Source organism: Cervus elaphus, chromosome 18, assembly GCF_910594005.1.
Source record: "Cervus elaphus chromosome 18, mCerEla1.1, whole genome shotgun sequence".
Classification (NCBI taxonomy): domain Eukaryota; kingdom Metazoa; phylum Chordata; class Mammalia; order Artiodactyla; family Cervidae; genus Cervus; species Cervus elaphus.
This window is the reverse complement of record NC_057832.1, coordinates 95,603,631-95,623,032: the sequence shown is the minus strand read 5'-3', so window position 1 is coordinate 95,623,032 and position 19,402 is coordinate 95,603,631. Positions and strand designations below refer to the sequence as shown.

General features: G+C 35.1%; 1 protein-coding gene across 12 annotated transcripts in view; it reads left to right on the top strand.

The window, feature by feature from the left end:
• Nucleotides 1-19,402, top strand: part of POT1 (protection of telomeres 1) — a 91,084-nt gene that overhangs the window by 10,026 nt on the left and 61,656 nt on the right. For 9 of the 12 annotated variants that reach the window (XM_043872277.1, XM_043872278.1, XM_043872275.1 and 6 more), the window contains 3 exons: nucleotides 5,785-5,898; nucleotides 8,800-8,847; nucleotides 12,744-12,858. In XM_043872277.1, the coding sequence (XP_043728212.1) occupies nucleotides 5,785-5,898; nucleotides 8,800-8,847; nucleotides 12,744-12,858 (277 nt within the window). Of the gene's footprint in view, nucleotides 1-3,198; nucleotides 3,339-5,784; nucleotides 5,899-6,429; nucleotides 6,479-7,328; nucleotides 7,404-8,799; nucleotides 8,848-12,743; nucleotides 12,859-19,402 lie in introns of those variants that run through there. The other 3 variants (XM_043872280.1, XM_043872283.1, XM_043872281.1) reach the window with 3 other exon arrangements.

The following is a 19,402-nucleotide window of genomic DNA, read 5'->3' as shown; positions in this document are numbered from 1 at the left end:
AGAGAAACCAAAATGAATAAGACACAGTGCTTGACCTTATGGTGTCCACTATCTCTAGTCTATTGGAAATCATTTAATGGTGGTGACTGTAATAGAACTGGAGTAGCAACCTCAATAAACTGAATCTGCCTGGAGGATTTGGGGAAAAACATCAAACAGTAGGCACAAAGTTTTTGGTGGAACATTTTATCTGTTAGTCTTTAAAATTTTTTATTGTGAAAACTTTCAAACATATGTATAAGTGGTAAGAGTTGTATAATGACTGTCCATATTCTGAACATCTAACTTCAGTAGTAATCAATACTTAGGCTCTTATTTCAGCCATTTCATCTACTCATTTTACCGCCACAGATTATTTTGAGGCAAATAGCAGGAGTTATATAATTTAAACCCTAAAAATTTCAGTATATAAAAGAGAAAGCATCCTAAAATTATGTATATATGTATATGTATGTATGTGTCTATGTATATACACAAATGAATATATACACAATATAATTATACTACTGAAGTGTTAACATCAGCTTTTATAAATCATGACGTCATTGGTGCAGTCATGTGTACACACGCACTCATATCTATGTATATTTTTCTTTTCCTATGTATTTGTATACATGTGTAAGCACAGTTTCATCATTATGCCTATAATAATTTGTGTATATATATGTATATATATATAAAGCCTGTTCCAGTTTCCCTGATTATCTGCCAGATTATTTTTCAATCTATATTCTTCTACCAGGAAGAGATTTAAGGTAGAGGAATCAGTGAGAGCTTAACAGAAATTCAGAAACTGTAAAGACCAAAACTAATAAGGCACTTGCTGACTTGACATAGAATTGATTAGTTGTATATATGTGTGTGTGTTTGGAGACTGACGTGAGAAGACTTTGCTACGATTTGTGTCAGAGAATGTTTTGCGTATGTTCTCTTCTGGGATTGTTTTGTTAAGTTTCTGTGAAGAGATGGTAAGTCAGTTAACTTTTTTCTTTAATTTTTAATTTGAACAAAGAAAAGAATTAGTGTAGTGATTTATTTTTTCCTCAGTGAACAGCTGTTATTAAATCAGTGGTGTATCTTGAAATCTTACTTTAAAACTTGAGGAAAGCAAATAGTTGCCATGCAGTTCATGTTCTAAAACTCCTAGGATAGTTCATTAGGCTTTCTCTCACAATAGTAACCAGAGTAATTTTTGATGCAATTTTAAAAGTTTTGATTGTGATATAGTTTTAACATAGTTGGTATGGCACTGTGAAGTTCTAGAGGCAAGTATACTAAAAAAAAAAAAGTACTACCCGACAGCCTTATCAGGAAAGTGGACTAAGAAATAAAAGTTTATGAAGCTAGTGTATCACACACACAATCAAATCTGCTTGAGGCTGTTTAGGTAGGGTAAAAATCAGCATCTCTGTATAGCTATTTTAGTGAGGCACTTCTGTGAGTGGCTCCAGTAGCGGTCTGTTATTACTGTTATTCCTTATGATTATTCTTGCCTTTAAAGGCATGACTGTATTTCAGCTTTGTTTAAATAATTAATATTTATGATAACAGTTCTGAATTACTAAGAATCCAGTGTTTCATAAGACTCCAAATCATGTCTTTTTTTAAGAAAGATATTCTTCAGAAATGATGAGAGGGAGGCAGAGAGGGGAATGAAAGTGAGAATACTTAGTAGGTGTTTAACAGGGAAAGTTTCACTCCCATCACTTACTCCCATTATTAGATAATACCACTGCTATGCCATTTTTCTGGTATCCTTCCGGTGTTTATGTATGTATGTATGTATGTATGTATACTTACGTATGTATGCGTATATATATGTATATGTAAACTCATATGTGTGTTATCAAATGACATCATACTATCCATGTTTTTTAAGTTGCTTTATTTCACAACATATCTTGGACATCTTAGAGAAGTGTTTTAGAAATAAATACATGGTATTGAATATTAGGGATCTGTTTGCTTATATTTTAAATACATTTTTATCTTTATCCTTAAAATTCTTGTGTTTATTCTTATTTGAAAAGCAATATAAAAAGTTTGTAATAAAATGAATTAGCATGTATGTGTTCTGTGAAACATGTGTGGTATGTTAGATATTAGTATTTTTCCTAACTGATATGAAAGATGTTTTCTGCTATTGAAATATATTTTAAGTAGGTATTCATTAAAATTGGATAAAACTACACAACTAATTAGTACTTGTCTGGTAACAGGATATTGATAATGGTAAGTCAGTGTTTCTCCTTTTAAAATATAATGGTGAAAAAAATAATAATAAAATAAAATATAATGGTGAGAAGACTGAGTTCACAATTTAAATACTTTCTGCATTTAAAATCATGAATGCTAATCATCTGAGAGGTCTAATTAGGCTATTTTTTAGAGTTTTTAGTGTCAAGGGTAAAGATTGTTGCAAATCAAAGGTAAAACTTTTTGCATAAAAGGATGAACTTTATTTGTACTTCAGTTCTTATACCATTCTTCGTCACTTGTTTTCTTAAGCTTGGCTCTGTGTTTAAGTACAGCAGTCCTAAAACATCTTTGCTAGATTAATGCACATTTTGTGAGAATATGAATGCTCTGATTCAAACTCCATTCATCTGAGGCATTTTTTTCAGTTTTAGCTTTCGTTTAAAGAAAGTTTTAGCATTAGTATGTAGATATAAAATACAACCTTTTCAAAGTACTTTAAAATATTTTTTTTCCCACCCCTATAAGATTTAGTTTTGAAAGAGCAGGTAGAGTAGTACCTGGAAGCCAGAGATCTGGATTCTTGTCTTGTTCTACAATAATTAGCTGTATGTGACCACAGACTGTTCATTTATCCTCTCTGGCCCTTATTTTCTTATCTGAAAAGTGAAGATATACGTGATTACATGATTTCTAAGGTCCTTTGCAATTCTAAAATGCCAAGTTTCTTTGAAGTAATTTTTGTGGTAGTTGTATAGTTTATGTTAAGATTTAATGAAGGTACATTTTATATAATATGTGTGTATGTTTCATGTGTATATTCATATGTTTCAGTCTTCATTGAGTTGTCTAAAGCTTTGTTGACTGTTTTTTGTCTTCTATGCTTGATGTCTGAAAAATCTTAACTGATTAAGACAGTTATGAACCTTGCCATCATGCAGTAGTTTTCAGTGGAGAAAAGTGAAATTAAACAACTATTATGTAATTAATTATTTTATCCAGATGTGATGTGTACTGAGAAGATTGAGTAGCAGAATAAGAAAAATAGCAGGAAGAATGAGCACAGGGGTACTAGGAGAGTAGATCATCCCTGCCTGAGGATCCTGGAATGCTAAGGAATTATGGGAAGGCAGAATTCCATAGTGAGTCCCACAAAATATGGCTGTTGGTCTGGGGTGGGGGTATCAGATCATAAAATGTTTTGAGACCACTTAAAGATTTTGGTTTTCATGCTAATATTGCATATATTACTTCCAGTTATGTCCTTGGTGTTACATGATCCAATAGATGCTAGTAATACCCATGAAATACATTTCATATGTTAGAGAAATCTTTTCTGTCGGTCACTCTACTATCAGTGACATCAGGTGCCTGACTTTTCCCTGTACCCTTTCACTCTTGAGCAGTGTTTTAAGGTGTAATAACCTAACAATATTTGCAAGTTCTGTATAGTAAAAATTACTTTAATGCTTGGTAAAGTCAGATAAATTTTTCTTTTTGGATTATCAGTTGCTTCATATTTTCTCTGCCTTTTTCCTGCTCAGTCATGAGAATTTTTAATGTATTATCCATTAAAATTAGCAAATTAGTACACTAGTTTTGTGATTTACATTTTTTGATATCTATTGATTTACTTCCTATCTCACCACTGATTGTGTTCATCATTAGGAAATATTAGCATGTACAAACAATGTTTGTTTATATGCAAGTAAGTTGCCTGATTTTTTTTTTTTAATTGTTCATTTTTAAAGAACACTTATGTTAAAAAGATGTGTCCTGATTTCATTATCTCGGAGACTCATTTGTGGTAGAAATATTCCTTTTGGCTAAACTAAAAATTGTTTAATGATGAGGACTCAGTCTTTCTCTTTTTTTCTTTTTGACTCAGTCTTTCTAAAGCACTGTAACAAAAGGGAAATGACCCCTTTGTGATACCTGAGTATTCTGAGTTGGTTCAAAGATTTCATTTCATGTGTTTTCACTTTTATAACATTGATGCAAAGATAGTGATTAAAACCTTATCATTTTTAGTAGCAGGGTTATGCTTCTCAGGCTGATTTCCTATTTCTGTTTTCAGTAGACTGAGATAGGGGCCCACTCTGATATATCAGAATACTGTAGTCTCACTACTGAACCATGTATTTCCCATTCTTGTTTGATTGGCTTCAGTATGCTCTTCTCAGAAACTTAGAACAATTTATATTAAATCTCATTTTCAACTTAGTCTAATGAATGTTCATGCAAACTAAAACAACCTATTGTATATTTATCTTTCTTATCCTCTGTGTATTTGAATTAATTTGAGAGCCATTATGATTAATAAATTCATTAAATATGAATCCTAGGCCACTTATTTTTCTCTTTGTGAAGTTCAGTATTTCAGTTTTTACCAGTGCTGATTAATTTATTCAGAACATATTTATTGACCATTGATTATGAACAGCAGCCTCCACCAGTCACTTGTATAAGATAGCCATATGGATAAGACAGTCTTCATCTCAAGGATCTGACAGAGTTTTAAGGGCAGTAAAAATATTAAGAAAGTTTATAAATAACACAGAATATAAAAAATATTAAAATGATGCATAGGAGAGTTTAGAAGTTTTTCCTTCTCCCTTCTTTGGGGTACAATCTAAGGTAAACCTCACAGGGAAGAAACATTTACAGCCTAGATTTTCAAACATAGGTAGGATCAGATATGTGCAGAAGAGAAAAATGTTATTTATTATTAGTGGGGGCTAAGAATATTCCAAAAATGTATGTGGAAAAGCACTAGATATTTAAAAGAATATGATTTATGTAGTATTGAATGGAAGTATATGGAGATAAAACAGGCAAATTCCGTTGGGATGAGATCACTGAGCCCCTTCAGGGCAATTTATATGTATAAATTAAACATAAATTCATGTATATAGGGCTTCCCAGGTGGCTCAGCAGTAAAGAATCTGTCTGCAATTCAGGAGACGTGGGTTTGATCCTGGGAGGATCTCCTGAAAGAGGGAATGGCAACCCACTCCAGTATTCTTGCCTGGAGAATCCCATGGACAGAAGAGATTGGTGTGTTACAGTCCATGGGTCGTAAAGAGTCTGAGATGACTGAACACATGACACACACGTTTATAATATAAACATATAAATTGGGGAGGGATAAATTGGGAGGTTGGGATGGACATATCCACATTACTGTATGTAAAATAGATAACTATAGGGCCTGCTGGATAGCACAGCACTCTCTATAGCACTCAGCACTCTGTAATGTGATAGGTGGCAAAACAGTCCAAAAAGAGGGGATATATGTATATGTATAACAGATTCACTTCACTAAAAATCTCTATGTGACTTAATTAGTGCTTTCCTGGTCCATTAAGAGAGGCATTGTACTTGTCTATGCCTACATTACTGATACCCATTTTTGTAGGAGATGGTATTCTAAATCTTAGAGTCAGAAAACATTAAGTAAGTTTAGGGAAGCCTGTTTTCCATTTTACAGAAATCATTTCCTTTTTTACATAGTAATAAAAACCAAAATCTATGTGGCTTTCAGAATTATGGTATATTGATGGTTTTAAATTATTTTATTCTATATAGGACACCATTGCAGTGGCTGGATTTGTTGTTTTGTCAGCATCTTCATCTCCAAGCAGAGATGGTAAACATTGCTTATTTTTGAAAGCATCTGAGAACTTCAAATCAACTGTTTATGTAAGTGTGCAACTTTTTTAGTCTAATCATTTTATGATTTTAATGAGCTAAAGTGATGGAATAGAAGTAGTATTTCTGTATATCTGCAGATAAACTATTTTGTCTGACTGAATTATTGTAATTAAATATTTTAAGTTTAGAAAATAGAAATCCTTTTCTTAGCTTTATGTTTAGAATGAAGTCATTCTAAACATAATATCCCTTAAAGATAAGTAATTTGTTAATGAATTTCATAAAACTTCACAGGCACTTTAAACCTGATCCTATTCTTTGCAATTGTACTGTCATCCTCTTTTGATGGTCTGCTTAAATTTACCTTAAATTAATCAGATTCCCCTTTTCAGATAAAACTGGTTTCCTCCTGTTGTTGTTGAGTTGCTAAGTCCTGGCCAACCCTTGGCGACTCTGTGGGCTGCAGCACTCCAGTCTCCTTTCTCTAGTATCTCCCGGAGTTTGCTCAGATTCGTGTCCACTGAGTCATTGATGCTATCTAACCATCTCATTCTGTTTGCCCCCTTCTTTTGCCTTCAGTCTTTCCTGGAATCAAGATCTTTTCCAATGAGCTGGCTCTTCATATCAGGTGATCATAGCTTCAGTATCAGTTCTTCTAATGAATATTCAGGGTTGATTTCCTTTAGGATTACCTGGTTTGATGTCCTTGCTGTCCAAGGGACTCTGGACAGTCTTCTCCAGCACCACAGTTCAAAACCATCAATTCTTTGGTGATCCACTTTCTTTATGGTCCAATTCTCACATCCATTTATGACTGCTGGTAAAACCATAGCTTTGACTAAACAGACCTCTGTTGGCAAAGTGATGTCTCTGCTTTTTAATACACTATCTAGGTTTGTCATAGCTTTCCTTCCAAGGAGCAAACATCTTTTAATTTCGTGGCTACAGTCACCATCTGCAGTGATTTTGGAGCCCAAGAAAATAAGATCTGTCACTGTTTCCACTTTTTCCCCTTCTTTTAGATTGGTTCAAAAGTAATTGCAGTTTTGAACTGTGAATTTTAAATCATTATAACTAGACTCAAACACATCTTTATTAATCAAAATAGGAATCATTACAATCAACCTATTTTTGCCAATAAGAAATAAGTCTCTCTATTCCTGTAGCATAAAAATCTGTGCTTCAGGATTCAATGAACTCTTGGAAAGCATTTTCTGCCTCCTGCTCATTGTGGAAGCGTTTTCCTGCAAAAAGTTGTCGAGATGTTTGAAGAAGTGGTAGTCAGTTGGATATGGCAGATGAGGCAAAGCTTCATAGCCCAGTTTGTTCAACTTTTGAAGTGTTGGTGCAGTCAGGTATTATGGAGAAGAACTGGACCCTTTCTGTTGAACAGTGCTGGCTTCTGGCTTTGCAGTTTTTCATGCATCTCATGGATTGGCTGAGCATACTTCTCAGTTGTAATGGTTTTGCTGGGATTCAGAAAGCTGTAGTGGATCAGACCAGCAGCAGACCACCAGTGACCACAACCTTTTTTTGGTGCAAGTTTGGCTTTGGTAAGTGCTTTGGAGTTTCTTGGTCCAATCACTGAGCTGGTCATCACCGGTTCTCATATAAAATCCACTTTTCATTACACGTCACAATCCAATTAAAACATGGTTCATTGTTATTGTGTTGAATAAGAGAAAATGACACTTCAAAACAATTATCTTTTTGATTTTCATTCAGCTCATGAGACACCCCTTATCAATCTTTTTCACCTTTCTGATTTGCTTCAAATGCCAAATGACTGTAGCATGAACAACATTGAGTTCTTCGACAACTTCTTGTATAATTGTAAGAGGATCAGCTTCGATGTTTGCTCTCGGTTGTCAACTTCTGAACACTAGCCTCTCAGCTCCTCCTCATCAAGGCTCTCATCTCCTTTGCAAAACTTCTTGAACCACTGCTAACATATTGCACTGTATGTTAGCAGTTAGCAGTTCCTAGGCCAAATGTGGTGTTGATGTTGAAAGTTGTCTTCTCTGCTTTGTGACCCATTTTGAACTCAAATAAACAAGTTGCTTGATTGCTTTTTGTCTAACATTATTTCTATATTCTAAAATAAATATAAAATAAACACCAAATAATAAGTCATTAGGAAAACCACAGTTAAAAATGCACAGTAAAATGATGTATGATATAACCACATTTATTTAATAATGTATTCCAATATCAAACAGCAAAATTCAGCAGTGCAAAACTGCAATTACTTTTGCATCAACCTAATATTTGCCATAAAGTGATGAAACCAGATGCCATGATCTTAGTTTTTTGAATTTTGAGTTTCAAGCTAACTTTTTCGCTCTCCTCTTTCATCCTTACCTAGCGGCTCTTTAGTTTCTCTTTGCTTTCTGCCACTAGAGTGATATCATCTGCATATCTGAGATTGTTGATATTTCTCCTGGTTGATGTTTCCTCCTGTTTCATTGCTTATGATCATGCTCTCCCTCTCTCTTTACCCCACCATACACATACACGAAAGTGTGCATCCTCTTCCTCTCTCTTCATCCCCACCCCTATCAACACACACAGATACACATACACACACACACAGATACACATACACACACACACAGTTGGAAACTACCTGTTTGGTCAAGGCTGTCAGGTAGAGAAGCAAAATTGGGTCAAGCCACATGCCTGCAGACCAACATCTACCTGTTTTGTTGTGTTCTGTTTGTCTGAACAGGGCATTATATGAACCAGTGTGGTCCTGTGATATTAAAATTAATGAATTAAACTGAAGCTTAGCTTAGACAATTTTGTCACTGTCACTGTTCATTTGTAAGCTGTTATGCCGTTCTAGTGAACTTTAATATTATAAAATTAAGATTGTAGGTTTAATACAGTTAAATGTCTGTAATCACATTGGACATGATTGTATACAAATAAATCCTCTCTTTTTTTCAGGTTTATGTTAAATCCGTAAGAGATTGTTCTACAGAATCAATGTCTTTGGTAAGATGATGTTCATTTTAATTTAGAAATGTACACCCTCCCACACACACATACCTATATTTACATACAAATATGTATTCAGGCAACTTTATAGCTAGCTATAAACTTTGAAATTGTATCAGTACAGTGGGAAAACATAATCTCTGCTTTTTCAATACATGATGATATTACATTTGAGTTATATATTTGCATAATAATTAATATCTGGTTTGTCTGTTACATGGAATATTTGCTTATATTTTGTGAAAGTTATGTGCACAAGAAAATTAAAGTGGAAAAAAAAGTTTTATTGTGTGAAGACACTAGGATTTTTGCTACTTCTAAATCTTAAGCAGTCATTTATTTTGCTTTTCATCAGCTTATGTTTAAAACTGATTATTGTGCACTAAACTGTGATTTAATAAATTATGTAATTTTCAGTAAAGAAGTTTTTTATACTTGTGATACATTTTGCTTTTTTTTTTTAAATCATTTTTTCAATATTTTTAAAAACATTGTTATCTCATAGCAATGAAAAAGTCCCCATTTTTTCAAGTAAACTACTTGTAGCTGAGTGAAACTAGAAAGAAGATAATATGTTGATAAAGTTTAATATAAAGTTTATGTTCTACCTATGTTCTTAAACCTTTACTTTCTATTGGACAGAGTTCATCAACTTTGTTTCTAGTTGACGGTAACTTCAGGGTATAGGCTTTAAATTCTGAATACTACCATAACAGTATAATTTAAATTTGTTATTTAGGGAAACTATAACCAATAAGAGGATTGATATACTTTGAAAAAAATATCAGTTAACTCTGATATTAGTATTTTTCAAAATTGTTATAAATAGATCAAGTTCAAATATTTGATTCATCCATGCACCTGTAAATAAGGCAGAAGTAAATGAAAGCCTCTGTACTTAGCAAAAATGTTTCTTCAGGAAGCTCAGGCATTATTTATAACTGAAATATTAGCATATAACTTACCTGCTATACACACATATACATATGTTTTACTTACATTGAAAACCAAATTACTGTCAAGAAGTTTATTGCTAGTTGTGAATTAACAAGTACATTATTTGGAAGACCATAATGGTTAGGGTCTTGGAGCTGTGCTGGCCTTCGCTTCATCTCTACATTAGGGAGATATTTGTTAAGATAGTTTATTGGATCCAGTTAGTTTGGGAGCTGAGCTCTTCTCAGGTCTTCCTGTCCTATATGCTGACTATTATTTTTCTTTCTTTTTTTTTTAATATCATGGTTTGATGAGATTTCTAAGCAAGCTCTGTCCTTCTTGTGTTTGACCTGAGCCTCCTTGAAAAAAATCAATTCATTTTGATTTGATTTTTAAAATTTTAACTGTTAGTGTGATAGGTAACCTTATTTCAGTTGGGAGTGACATTGGTGGGTGACAGAGCCAGGTGACTGAGTCCTTTTCAGGATTGTTTGACTAATAGTGTTTGTAATTTCCTTGGTTCTGTCTTGCCACAGCAAAAATTTGGAGTGATGGACGGACCAGTGTTATTACAGCTCGGTGTTACTGCTTGGTTACAGCTCTGTTTTATTTGGCAAACAAAGGATAATACATCCTCGAGGCATGAGGGAGGGCCAACCCAAAAGAAGCGCAGAGAAGAGAGAGTCTCAATTTTGGCTCCTCTTTTTATATGTTTTTCTTTTCTCCTCCCCCTGAGCCTGCCCTATGTAAATTGGGCTAGCCAGGAGGGCTTTTTATTTCACCTGAGGTTCTCACTCCACTCCTCGGATCTTCCTCTGTTCTATTTTTGTAGGCTTTTTCCTTTCTTTGTCTGTTAGCCACCACCATTCTGGACTCCTTTTTCCTATTCTAACCACCTAACATTCCTCCCTCAAGAGACTCGAGATGGGAGGCCCAATTCTTTGGGAATAGGAGTGTCGAGGTCTCTCTGGCTACTTCCTGCTGAACTGGGATGGGGAGAGGCATTGGGCCTCCCCCTCTTGCTAGTCTCAAGCCTCAGAGTCCTTACAGCAGTGTCCATCTAAGGGTGAGTGATATTTTCCATAGTTGGCTGTAGTTTTTTTTATATATCCTTGTTGAACTGGCACTGCATGTTGTAGCTTGTTGACCTGGGCAGAGACAAAACGGGTTAGACAATTGACACTACACGGAGCAATCATAGGCAGCACTAATATGGTGATAACAAAGATTAGTAGGGCTATTCAGTTCAGTTCAGTCACTCAGTCGTGTCCGACTCTCTGCGACCCCATGAATTGCAGCACGCCAGGCCTCCTTGTCAATCACCAACTCCCGGAGTCCATCCAAACCCATGTCCATCAAGTCGGTGATGCCATCCAGCCATCTCATCCTCTGTTGTCCCCTTTTCCTCCTGCCCCCAATCCCTCCCAGCATCAGGGTCTTTTCCAATGAGTCAGCTCTTCGCATCAGGTGGCCAAAGTATTGGAGTTTCAGCTTCAGCATCAGTCCTTCCAATGAACACCCAGGACTGATCTCCTTTAGGATGGACTGGTTGGATCTCCTTGCAGTCCAAAGGACTCTCAAGAGTCTTCTCCAACACCATAGTTATTAGCCAACTCCAAATTCCCCATCACCAGGAGAAGGATCCCCCAAAGAGAGACTGTAGCCACCCTGAGAACTCTCATGCTCATTCTTTGAGATCTGTAGGACCTGAATTTTTGCTTTTTTTTTTTTTTTTTTTTGAGGACTGTAAGACTTTATTTAACTTACCTGGAGGTATTTATCCAGAAACAACACGTCTCATTCAAGGTGGCTCAAGTCCCAACTTGTTCAGGGATCAGGAGATCTATCTCATGTCTATTTTGGAACACAGCCCCTGCCAAGCTGTGTTTGCTCTTTAGAACTGTCCTGAGAAATCTTATCCCCAGAAACTTAATTTTGGGGGTATTCATTGGAATGGCACTCATTTGTAGTCTTGAATAGGTATCTGAGATCTTCCAGGGGCTCACAGGTAATATTGAGTGTCCTCTTCTGTTTTTCTTCACGGCTTGACTCATGAGTAGTGAATCCAGGAGTCATGTCTGGGTACCTTGACTGCTGCGGGGGTAGAAAGTATTACAGGGTAGGGGCCCTTCCATGTGGGCTGGAGTTGAGCCTTTGGGACCCATCTTTTCAGACTTTAATTAGGACTTGAGTCTCTGGAGCATATAATGGTGGCTGTTTAGAATCTTTTAGGCCTTAGTTGACACCCCACAAGTGTATATATTGTTGGAAGTGCACAATGGCCATGGTATAAGACTGGAGGGTCTGAGCCTGTGAATCTAGGAAGAGGTCATTGACATAAACAAAAGGTCCCCCATATAGCATCTCATAAGGACTAAGAGCAACCTGTTCCTTAGGGGCAGTACAGGTGTGGAGGAGAGCTATTGGTAAAGCTTCCTTCCATCCCAGGGAGGTCTCCTGGGTTATCCTTTTATTGCTGATTTTAAGAAATGGTTTACCTAATACCTGTAAAACTTTTATTTCCAAACTTATGTACAGTTATTTCATATGTTTTCTTCTTTTATTACCATTTTTAAAGTCTTTATATCATTTATAATCAAATCTGCCTTTATATAGGCCTTAGTAAAATCTTCATAGCAGTATAAGAAAAACAAATATATGCCATAAGTTTTGAAGTGATTCTAGTTAAAGTTAAAAGCTAAAACTAAAATCTCTTAAACTGATTTTTTTTAAGTTGTATACAGATTGCAAAATTAATAATCAAAGCTATTTATAAGAAAAAGTATATACAGTAACCTTTATAAGCTGTACATTTCCCTTTTTTTTAGACATCTCTTTTTTAGACACGAAGAAATAGATGCAGATCAGTTTACTAACTTACAGATTGATCATAACATGATTCTAAAATCTAAAAATAAATACTTAATAATATTGATATATTCACTGTCTTTCTTTAGGCTCCAGCCACACATTATGTATATACACCCCTGAATCAGCTTAAAGGTGGCATGATTGTGAACGTCTATGGTGTCGTGAAGTTCTTTAAACCTCCGTACCTAAGCAGAGGAACTGGTAGGTATTCAAATGGGTGAAGATTTTAATGAACTGGATCTGCTTTATTGGTTTCAACACAGCTCCTTTGGTACTCTTAAGTCTTACAAGCTCAATTCTGATTTGTCATTGTCAAACAATACTGATGCAGATTTTTTTGGCCAGTTTTAGTTATAAAATAAGTGTCGTCTTTAGGTTCTAAAGAATAAAGAAATTAAAAGATGCTAAACAGTACCGTGACAGCATATGTAAGTATATACGAAAGTATAGAATAAGAAAAGGTAAATATATAGCCAATTACAGAATACTGTGATACTGTAATGATGATTTGTAAATCATTTTAATTCTGGTACGGAAGTTAAATAACAAATGTATAAAAAAGAACTACCTGTAAATACATGTTAGTGGGTACACAATATAAAAGGATACCATTGTAATGTTGTAACATCAGTGACAGGGAGTATGTGTTGGGGAGAGTAAAAGTGTAGCATTTTTGTGTGTGATAGTTTATTTTTTATCAGCTTGAGACAGTTTTAACTGTAAAATGTCTTATGTAAATTTTCTGTTAACCAAAAAGAAAATACCTGTGGATGATACTCAAAAGAAAATGGGAAAGAAATCAGACTTTATGTAATGACAAAAAAAAAAAAAATCAATGAAATACAAAGGAAGATCATAAGAGGAAACAGAGCAAAAGAGCTACAAGTCAGAAAAGAATTAGCAAAATGGCAAGAGTAAGTTCTTTAAATGTAAAAGGGTTAAACACCCTATTCAAAAAACTTGGGTTGCTTTAAAGCTAATTTAGAAGATATAATCTATTCTCAGCAGTGGCCACAGGACTGGGAAAGGTCAGTTTTCATTCCAGCCCCAAAGAAAGGCAATGCCAAAGAATGCTCAAACTACCGCACAATTGCACTCATCTCACACGCTAGTAAAGTAATGCTCAAAATTTTCCAAGCCAGGATTCAGCGATACATGAACCATGAACTTCCAAATGTTCAAGCTGGTTTTAGAAAGGGCAGAGGAACTAGAGATCAAATTGCCAACATCTGCTGGATCATCGAGAAAGCAAGAGAGTTCCAGAAAAACAGCTATTTCTGCTTTATTGACTATGCCAAAGCCTTTGTGTGGATCACAATAAACTCTGGAAAATTCTGAAAGAGATGGGAATAGCAGACCACCTGACTTGCCTGTTGAGAAACCTGTACGCAGGTCAGGAAGCAACAGTTAGAACTGGACATGGAACAACAGACTGATTCCAAATAGGGAAAGGAGTAAGTCAAGGCTGTATATTGTCACCCTGCTTATTTAACTTATATGCAGAGTACATCATGAGAAACGCTGGGCTGGAAGAAGTAAGCTGGAATCAAGATTGCTGGAAGAAATATCAATAACCTCAGATATGCAGATGACACCACCCTTATGGCAGAAAGTGAAAAAGAACTAAAGAGCCTCTTGATGAAAGTGAAAGAGGAGTGTGAAAAAGTTGGCTTAAAGCTCAACATTCAGAAAACTAAGATCATGGCATCTGATCACTTCATGGAAAAGAGATGGGGAAACAGTGGCTGACTTTATTTTTCTGGGCTCCAAAATCACTGCAGATGGTGATTGCAGCTATGAAATTAAAAGACGCTTACTCCTTGGAAGGAAAGTTTTGACCAACCTAGATAGCATATTAAAAAGCAGAGACATTATTTTGCCGACAAAGGTCCGTCTAGTCAAGGCTATGGTTTTTCCAGCAGTTAGGTATGGATGTGAGAGTTGGACTATAAAGAAAGCTGAGCACCGAAGAATTGATGCTTTTGAACTGTGGTGTTGGAGAAGACTCTTGAGAGTCCCTTGGACTGCATCATCCTAAAGGAGATCAGTCCTGGGTGTTCATTGGAAGGACTGATGCTGAAGCTGAAACTCCAATACTTTGGCCATCTCATGTCAAGAGCTGACTCATTTGAAAAGACCCTGATGCTGGGAAAGATTGAGGGCAGGAGAAGGGAATGACAGAGGATGAGATGGTTGGATGGCATCACCGACTCGATGGACATGGGTTTGGATGGACTCCGGGAGTTGGTGATGGAGGCCTGGAGTGCTGCGTTCATGGGGCCGCAAATAGTTGGAGACGACTGAGCGACTGAACTGAACTGAACCTATTTATGTAAAAGTGCAAACTTTTAAACAGACTAACGTAAAATAATGTGTTCAAAAAGTATGAATTTCAGTTTTCTGAGAGTTAATGTAGTTAACAGACAATGCACTTCATCTTGGTTTAATTCAGTTCAGCATTAAATTTCACATTTATTACTCTGTTGCGACTGAACTGAACTCAACTCTGTTGAGTCTAATTTTAAATGACAACAATTTGTAAAACGTATCATTGTTTTATGTATTATTAAGAAAAGCTATACTTTACTGTCAGTTGTAAGATGTAGCCATGTTTTAAGATGTAAAAATATGAAATGGGTGGTGTTAATGAAACATTTTCTTTATCTACTGTGTGTCTGCCAACTGCTGTGGCTCATGCTGAGAACACTAAGATGTTCTCAGTGAGTTAATATTCTTTAAAGATTTAATTTATTAAATTGTTGTTCAGTCACTAAGTCTTATCTGATGCTTTTGTGATTCCATGGACTGTAGCCTGCCAGGCTCTTCTATTTATGGAATTTCCTAGGTGCGAATACTGGAGTGGGTTTCCATTTCCTTCTCTAGGGGACCTTCCAAGGATCGAACCCGTGTCTCCAGCATTGTAGACAGATTCTTTACTGAGCCACCTGGGAAGCCCTCATTAAATTACATGTGTAAATTTTATTGTGAAATGACCTCTAAGTTTACTCCTTGCTTTGTTGGATGGAGGAAAATTTTATTTTCATGTGGTCCTTATATTTTGTTAATGTGTAGTCACAACTTAGTTTATGTGAAAATGACTATGTGAAGCCTATTAAATCTAGAGATAAGAAGTTTGAAATAGAAGGTAGCTAAGTTTGAAGAGCCCAGAGGGATGTTTTATTGAAAACCCTGACTTCTGTTATTTTAGCAGGAGGGGAAAAAAATTAAACACTAACGTTGAAGCAGAGAAATTTTTGTTTGAATTTCTCAAATATTTTTATTCAACTTTACCTTTTTGCAAAGTCTACATTCCATACCCCATCTTACCATTCAAAATACACATGCATACTTTCACTTTAGTAGGATCTTCTCACTGAATTTTTCATTGCTCATCCTGAGAATTCTGTTACTGTGATCTTCCGGTGGTGAGTGTTATCCCACTGGCTTTCATTGACCTGACCAATTTAGGAATAAGCGCTGGTAGTAATGTTCTCTAACTTGGTAGAAGATATAATTTTAAAGCTTTTTTGCACTTGGTGTGTTGCAAATGCTTATCATTAAAAGTTTATATAGTAAATTAATCAGCAAATATGTTAAAAAATAACATGAAATGAAATTAGGAAATAAAAATATAGCTGTTTTTAAAACAGCTGTGATGACTCAACATTAATTTTGTATAGCATAATCGTTTTCTTCTGACAATGTTATTAATTCATGTGTATATAATGAAAGCACTGGGAAACTATATAATAATATGTTTATTATATAGTCTATGCATCTTGTGTCTCTCAGATATCCAAGTCCCTATATTTCTGTTTCTTCTGAGATACTAAGTTAAAATGAATGTCATCAATTTTTTCTGAATATATTCATTGAAGCTCTAAAATATGTCTGAAGATATGGGGAGATATCTTTACTAATAGCAAGATAGTAGCATTTGCAAACTGTCTTTTCATTTTAGTTACACTTAATTTTTATTTCTGTTTGATAGAGTTTATCCTTCAACATGCTGCAGGAGAGTCAGACAGAAAGCTCTGATTTTTGTGTTCAGGAAAGGATCAACTTCATTAGTATTACCACTGAGAAAGACTAGAATAAATGTATAGGAATAACACACAGCTGTGCCTCTTTTGTATGATATAAAGCAACGTTATTTCACAAATACATGGTCACAACCTAAATATTACATCTTAATGTATAAAATAGTTATGTGGAGGAAAGTTATCTTTATGCAACTCAAACTTAGATAGGTGGAAAAAATTTATTCTCTTACATATCATCAGCTAGAATTTTTCATTAAAATTCATTTTATAAATGTTCAATTCAGTGCAGTAGAGACAGTTTGGTGCGATTTTGCATCCTTACTACTTGGCTGAAATTTTTCTTGAAGACTTTCCTCCTCTATGATAATGAATACACATGACCTGTAGCACATTGCCATCTTGTTTTAAAGCATTGCTCATGCTTTATTTCCTAAGCTTTGTATTGAGTTTCAGGGCAGTTGCAGCTTTTATTCTTCCGGAAGTCTTTTTTTTTTTTTTCCTTCTTTCTTCAGTCCTGTTTTAAAAGGACTATAGTTACTCAGTCTCTTACTAATTTGTGATGATGTCATGAAAACCGAGAATTTCTCAGGGATAATGAGAACAACATGTATTAAAGATCATTGTATCATCCAAATTGATTTATCACTCATTGGGGTACATAATATGGCCTCTTTCATGTAGGAAGACAAGGTTATTGTCACCTTCTTGGGATTTTGAGATTTATATCAGTTACCTCCTGTGAAAGCCTTACAGTTACTTTTGCTTTGCAGAGCTGGATATAGAGAGCTAGGTGTGCAGTGTTTCATCTTGTACAGATAACATTGGGCATATTTTCTAGGAAAAAACATATGCATGTGTAAAGACTTAAACATACAATATCAAAGGTTCATTCCCTGCTTCCTTTGAGCTTCAGATTGGAAACTCCTGATCTGTGATATGTTTAGAGTCACTTATCTGAATAATTAGTTAATATCAAAGCTACAGCATATGTATTGGTTTAATGTATGGCATTTAAAACAAAATATAGTTTTTTTTCAGTTCACTCGTTTGCATTTATGCAACAAACATTGACAACTTTCTATGTTCCAGGTGTTATATTAGACGTGAAACATTCAAAGATGTATGTAATTGTTTTCCACCCTCAAGAAATTAAAATTTTTACTTTAGACAGATAATCATTACAATAATTATAATTGTTCATGATTTCACTTTGGTTTTAGTCTTTCCCCAATTTGTAAAATTCTAGTTGTCCATTTTATTGTTGAAAATTAACAGAATCATCATTGTGAAGCATACTAAACTTTTTGAATATGTATTTTAAAGCTGAATGATGGATTTACCTTTTATATGAGATGAAGGTTGTGGGCAGGCATGGAGTTTTCCATTTCTCTTGAGCTAAAGCATTATGTCTAGTTGAGTGACTTGAGACTCTTCTCAAGGGCTTGGCTGTCTTACTTTCATGAGGGGAGGGCAGCCAGAGAGCGGCTAGTCATCACTTATTCCTTTAAGGACTTGGAAAGGAAAGCTAAGCCTCTCTTCACTATTTTCAGGCTATTCTGTCCATGCCGGTAGGAAATACTTAGGTTTCCACTTGGAGAGTGAAGGTGAAGAAAGCTCTTTCTTATTCTGTCACTGAACCTTTGTATGGCTTGCTTTCTTATATTCAAGATGACTTCTTTGAGGAGGTTTGTGGCATCCCCTCTTCCTTATCCATATCCTAAGAATATGTCTCTCAGAATGTTTTCGTCTAAAAAATTATTAGCCTACTTACTATGTTTCTTGAGTTTATAGTTTTAATTATTTCAGTGAATAATAATATGAGTATTTTCTCATTCTTTCATGAAACTTATGGTACATTCTTTTATTCATTCAATTGGAAAATGTTTTTGCTAGCCTTGTGTAGCATTATATTATAGTTAGCTGTTGTCTAAAGACAGAGACTAATAGATTGTTGTTCATAGATAAAATAACTCTCAGAGAGTTTATGAGTGAGAGAGACCCAAAGGTAATCAGCTAATTAATACAAGGCAGAGTTGTATTATGCTGTGACTAAAGGAATAAACAAGTTGCTTTTAGAGTGGGAAGGGAGAGATTAATGCTAATGGAGAAAAGTTTCTAGGAGATGTAGCATTTGAGCTGAACTTTAAAGGATATTGGATTTTGATAGATGAGGAAGAAGAGGTAACATTCCATACTTTGAAAATAGCAACAAAAGTTGTCAGCTTTATGATAAAAATGTGTACTAGTGCTGAAGCAGTCAACTTAAATATAATTTGAAGCAATAGAATGTCAGCAGTATATCGATGCATACTTTTATGCTCTTGTAGCAGGGTTTTTTAGGGAACATTATTAAGGACCTATGATACACTGTGTGATACACTCCTTGTTTAAATTCCTGAATAAAATTTTTTTAAAATTTTGTATTTAATTTATGGTTTCCATATGTGGTAAAACCAGCTTGTTCAGATTGTATTGGTTATATATACAGTCAGCATCTTTATATGCTAGAGCTGTCATGTATCAATCATTGGCAATTGGTCTTTGCAAGGTTACTCAGAATTATTACAAATATATTTTAAGTGGACTTCCCTATAGCTCAGATGGTAAAGAATCTGCCTGCAGTACAACAGACCTGGGTTTGATCCTTGGGTCAGGAAGATCCCCTGGAGAAGGAGATGGCAACCCACTCCATATTCTTGCCT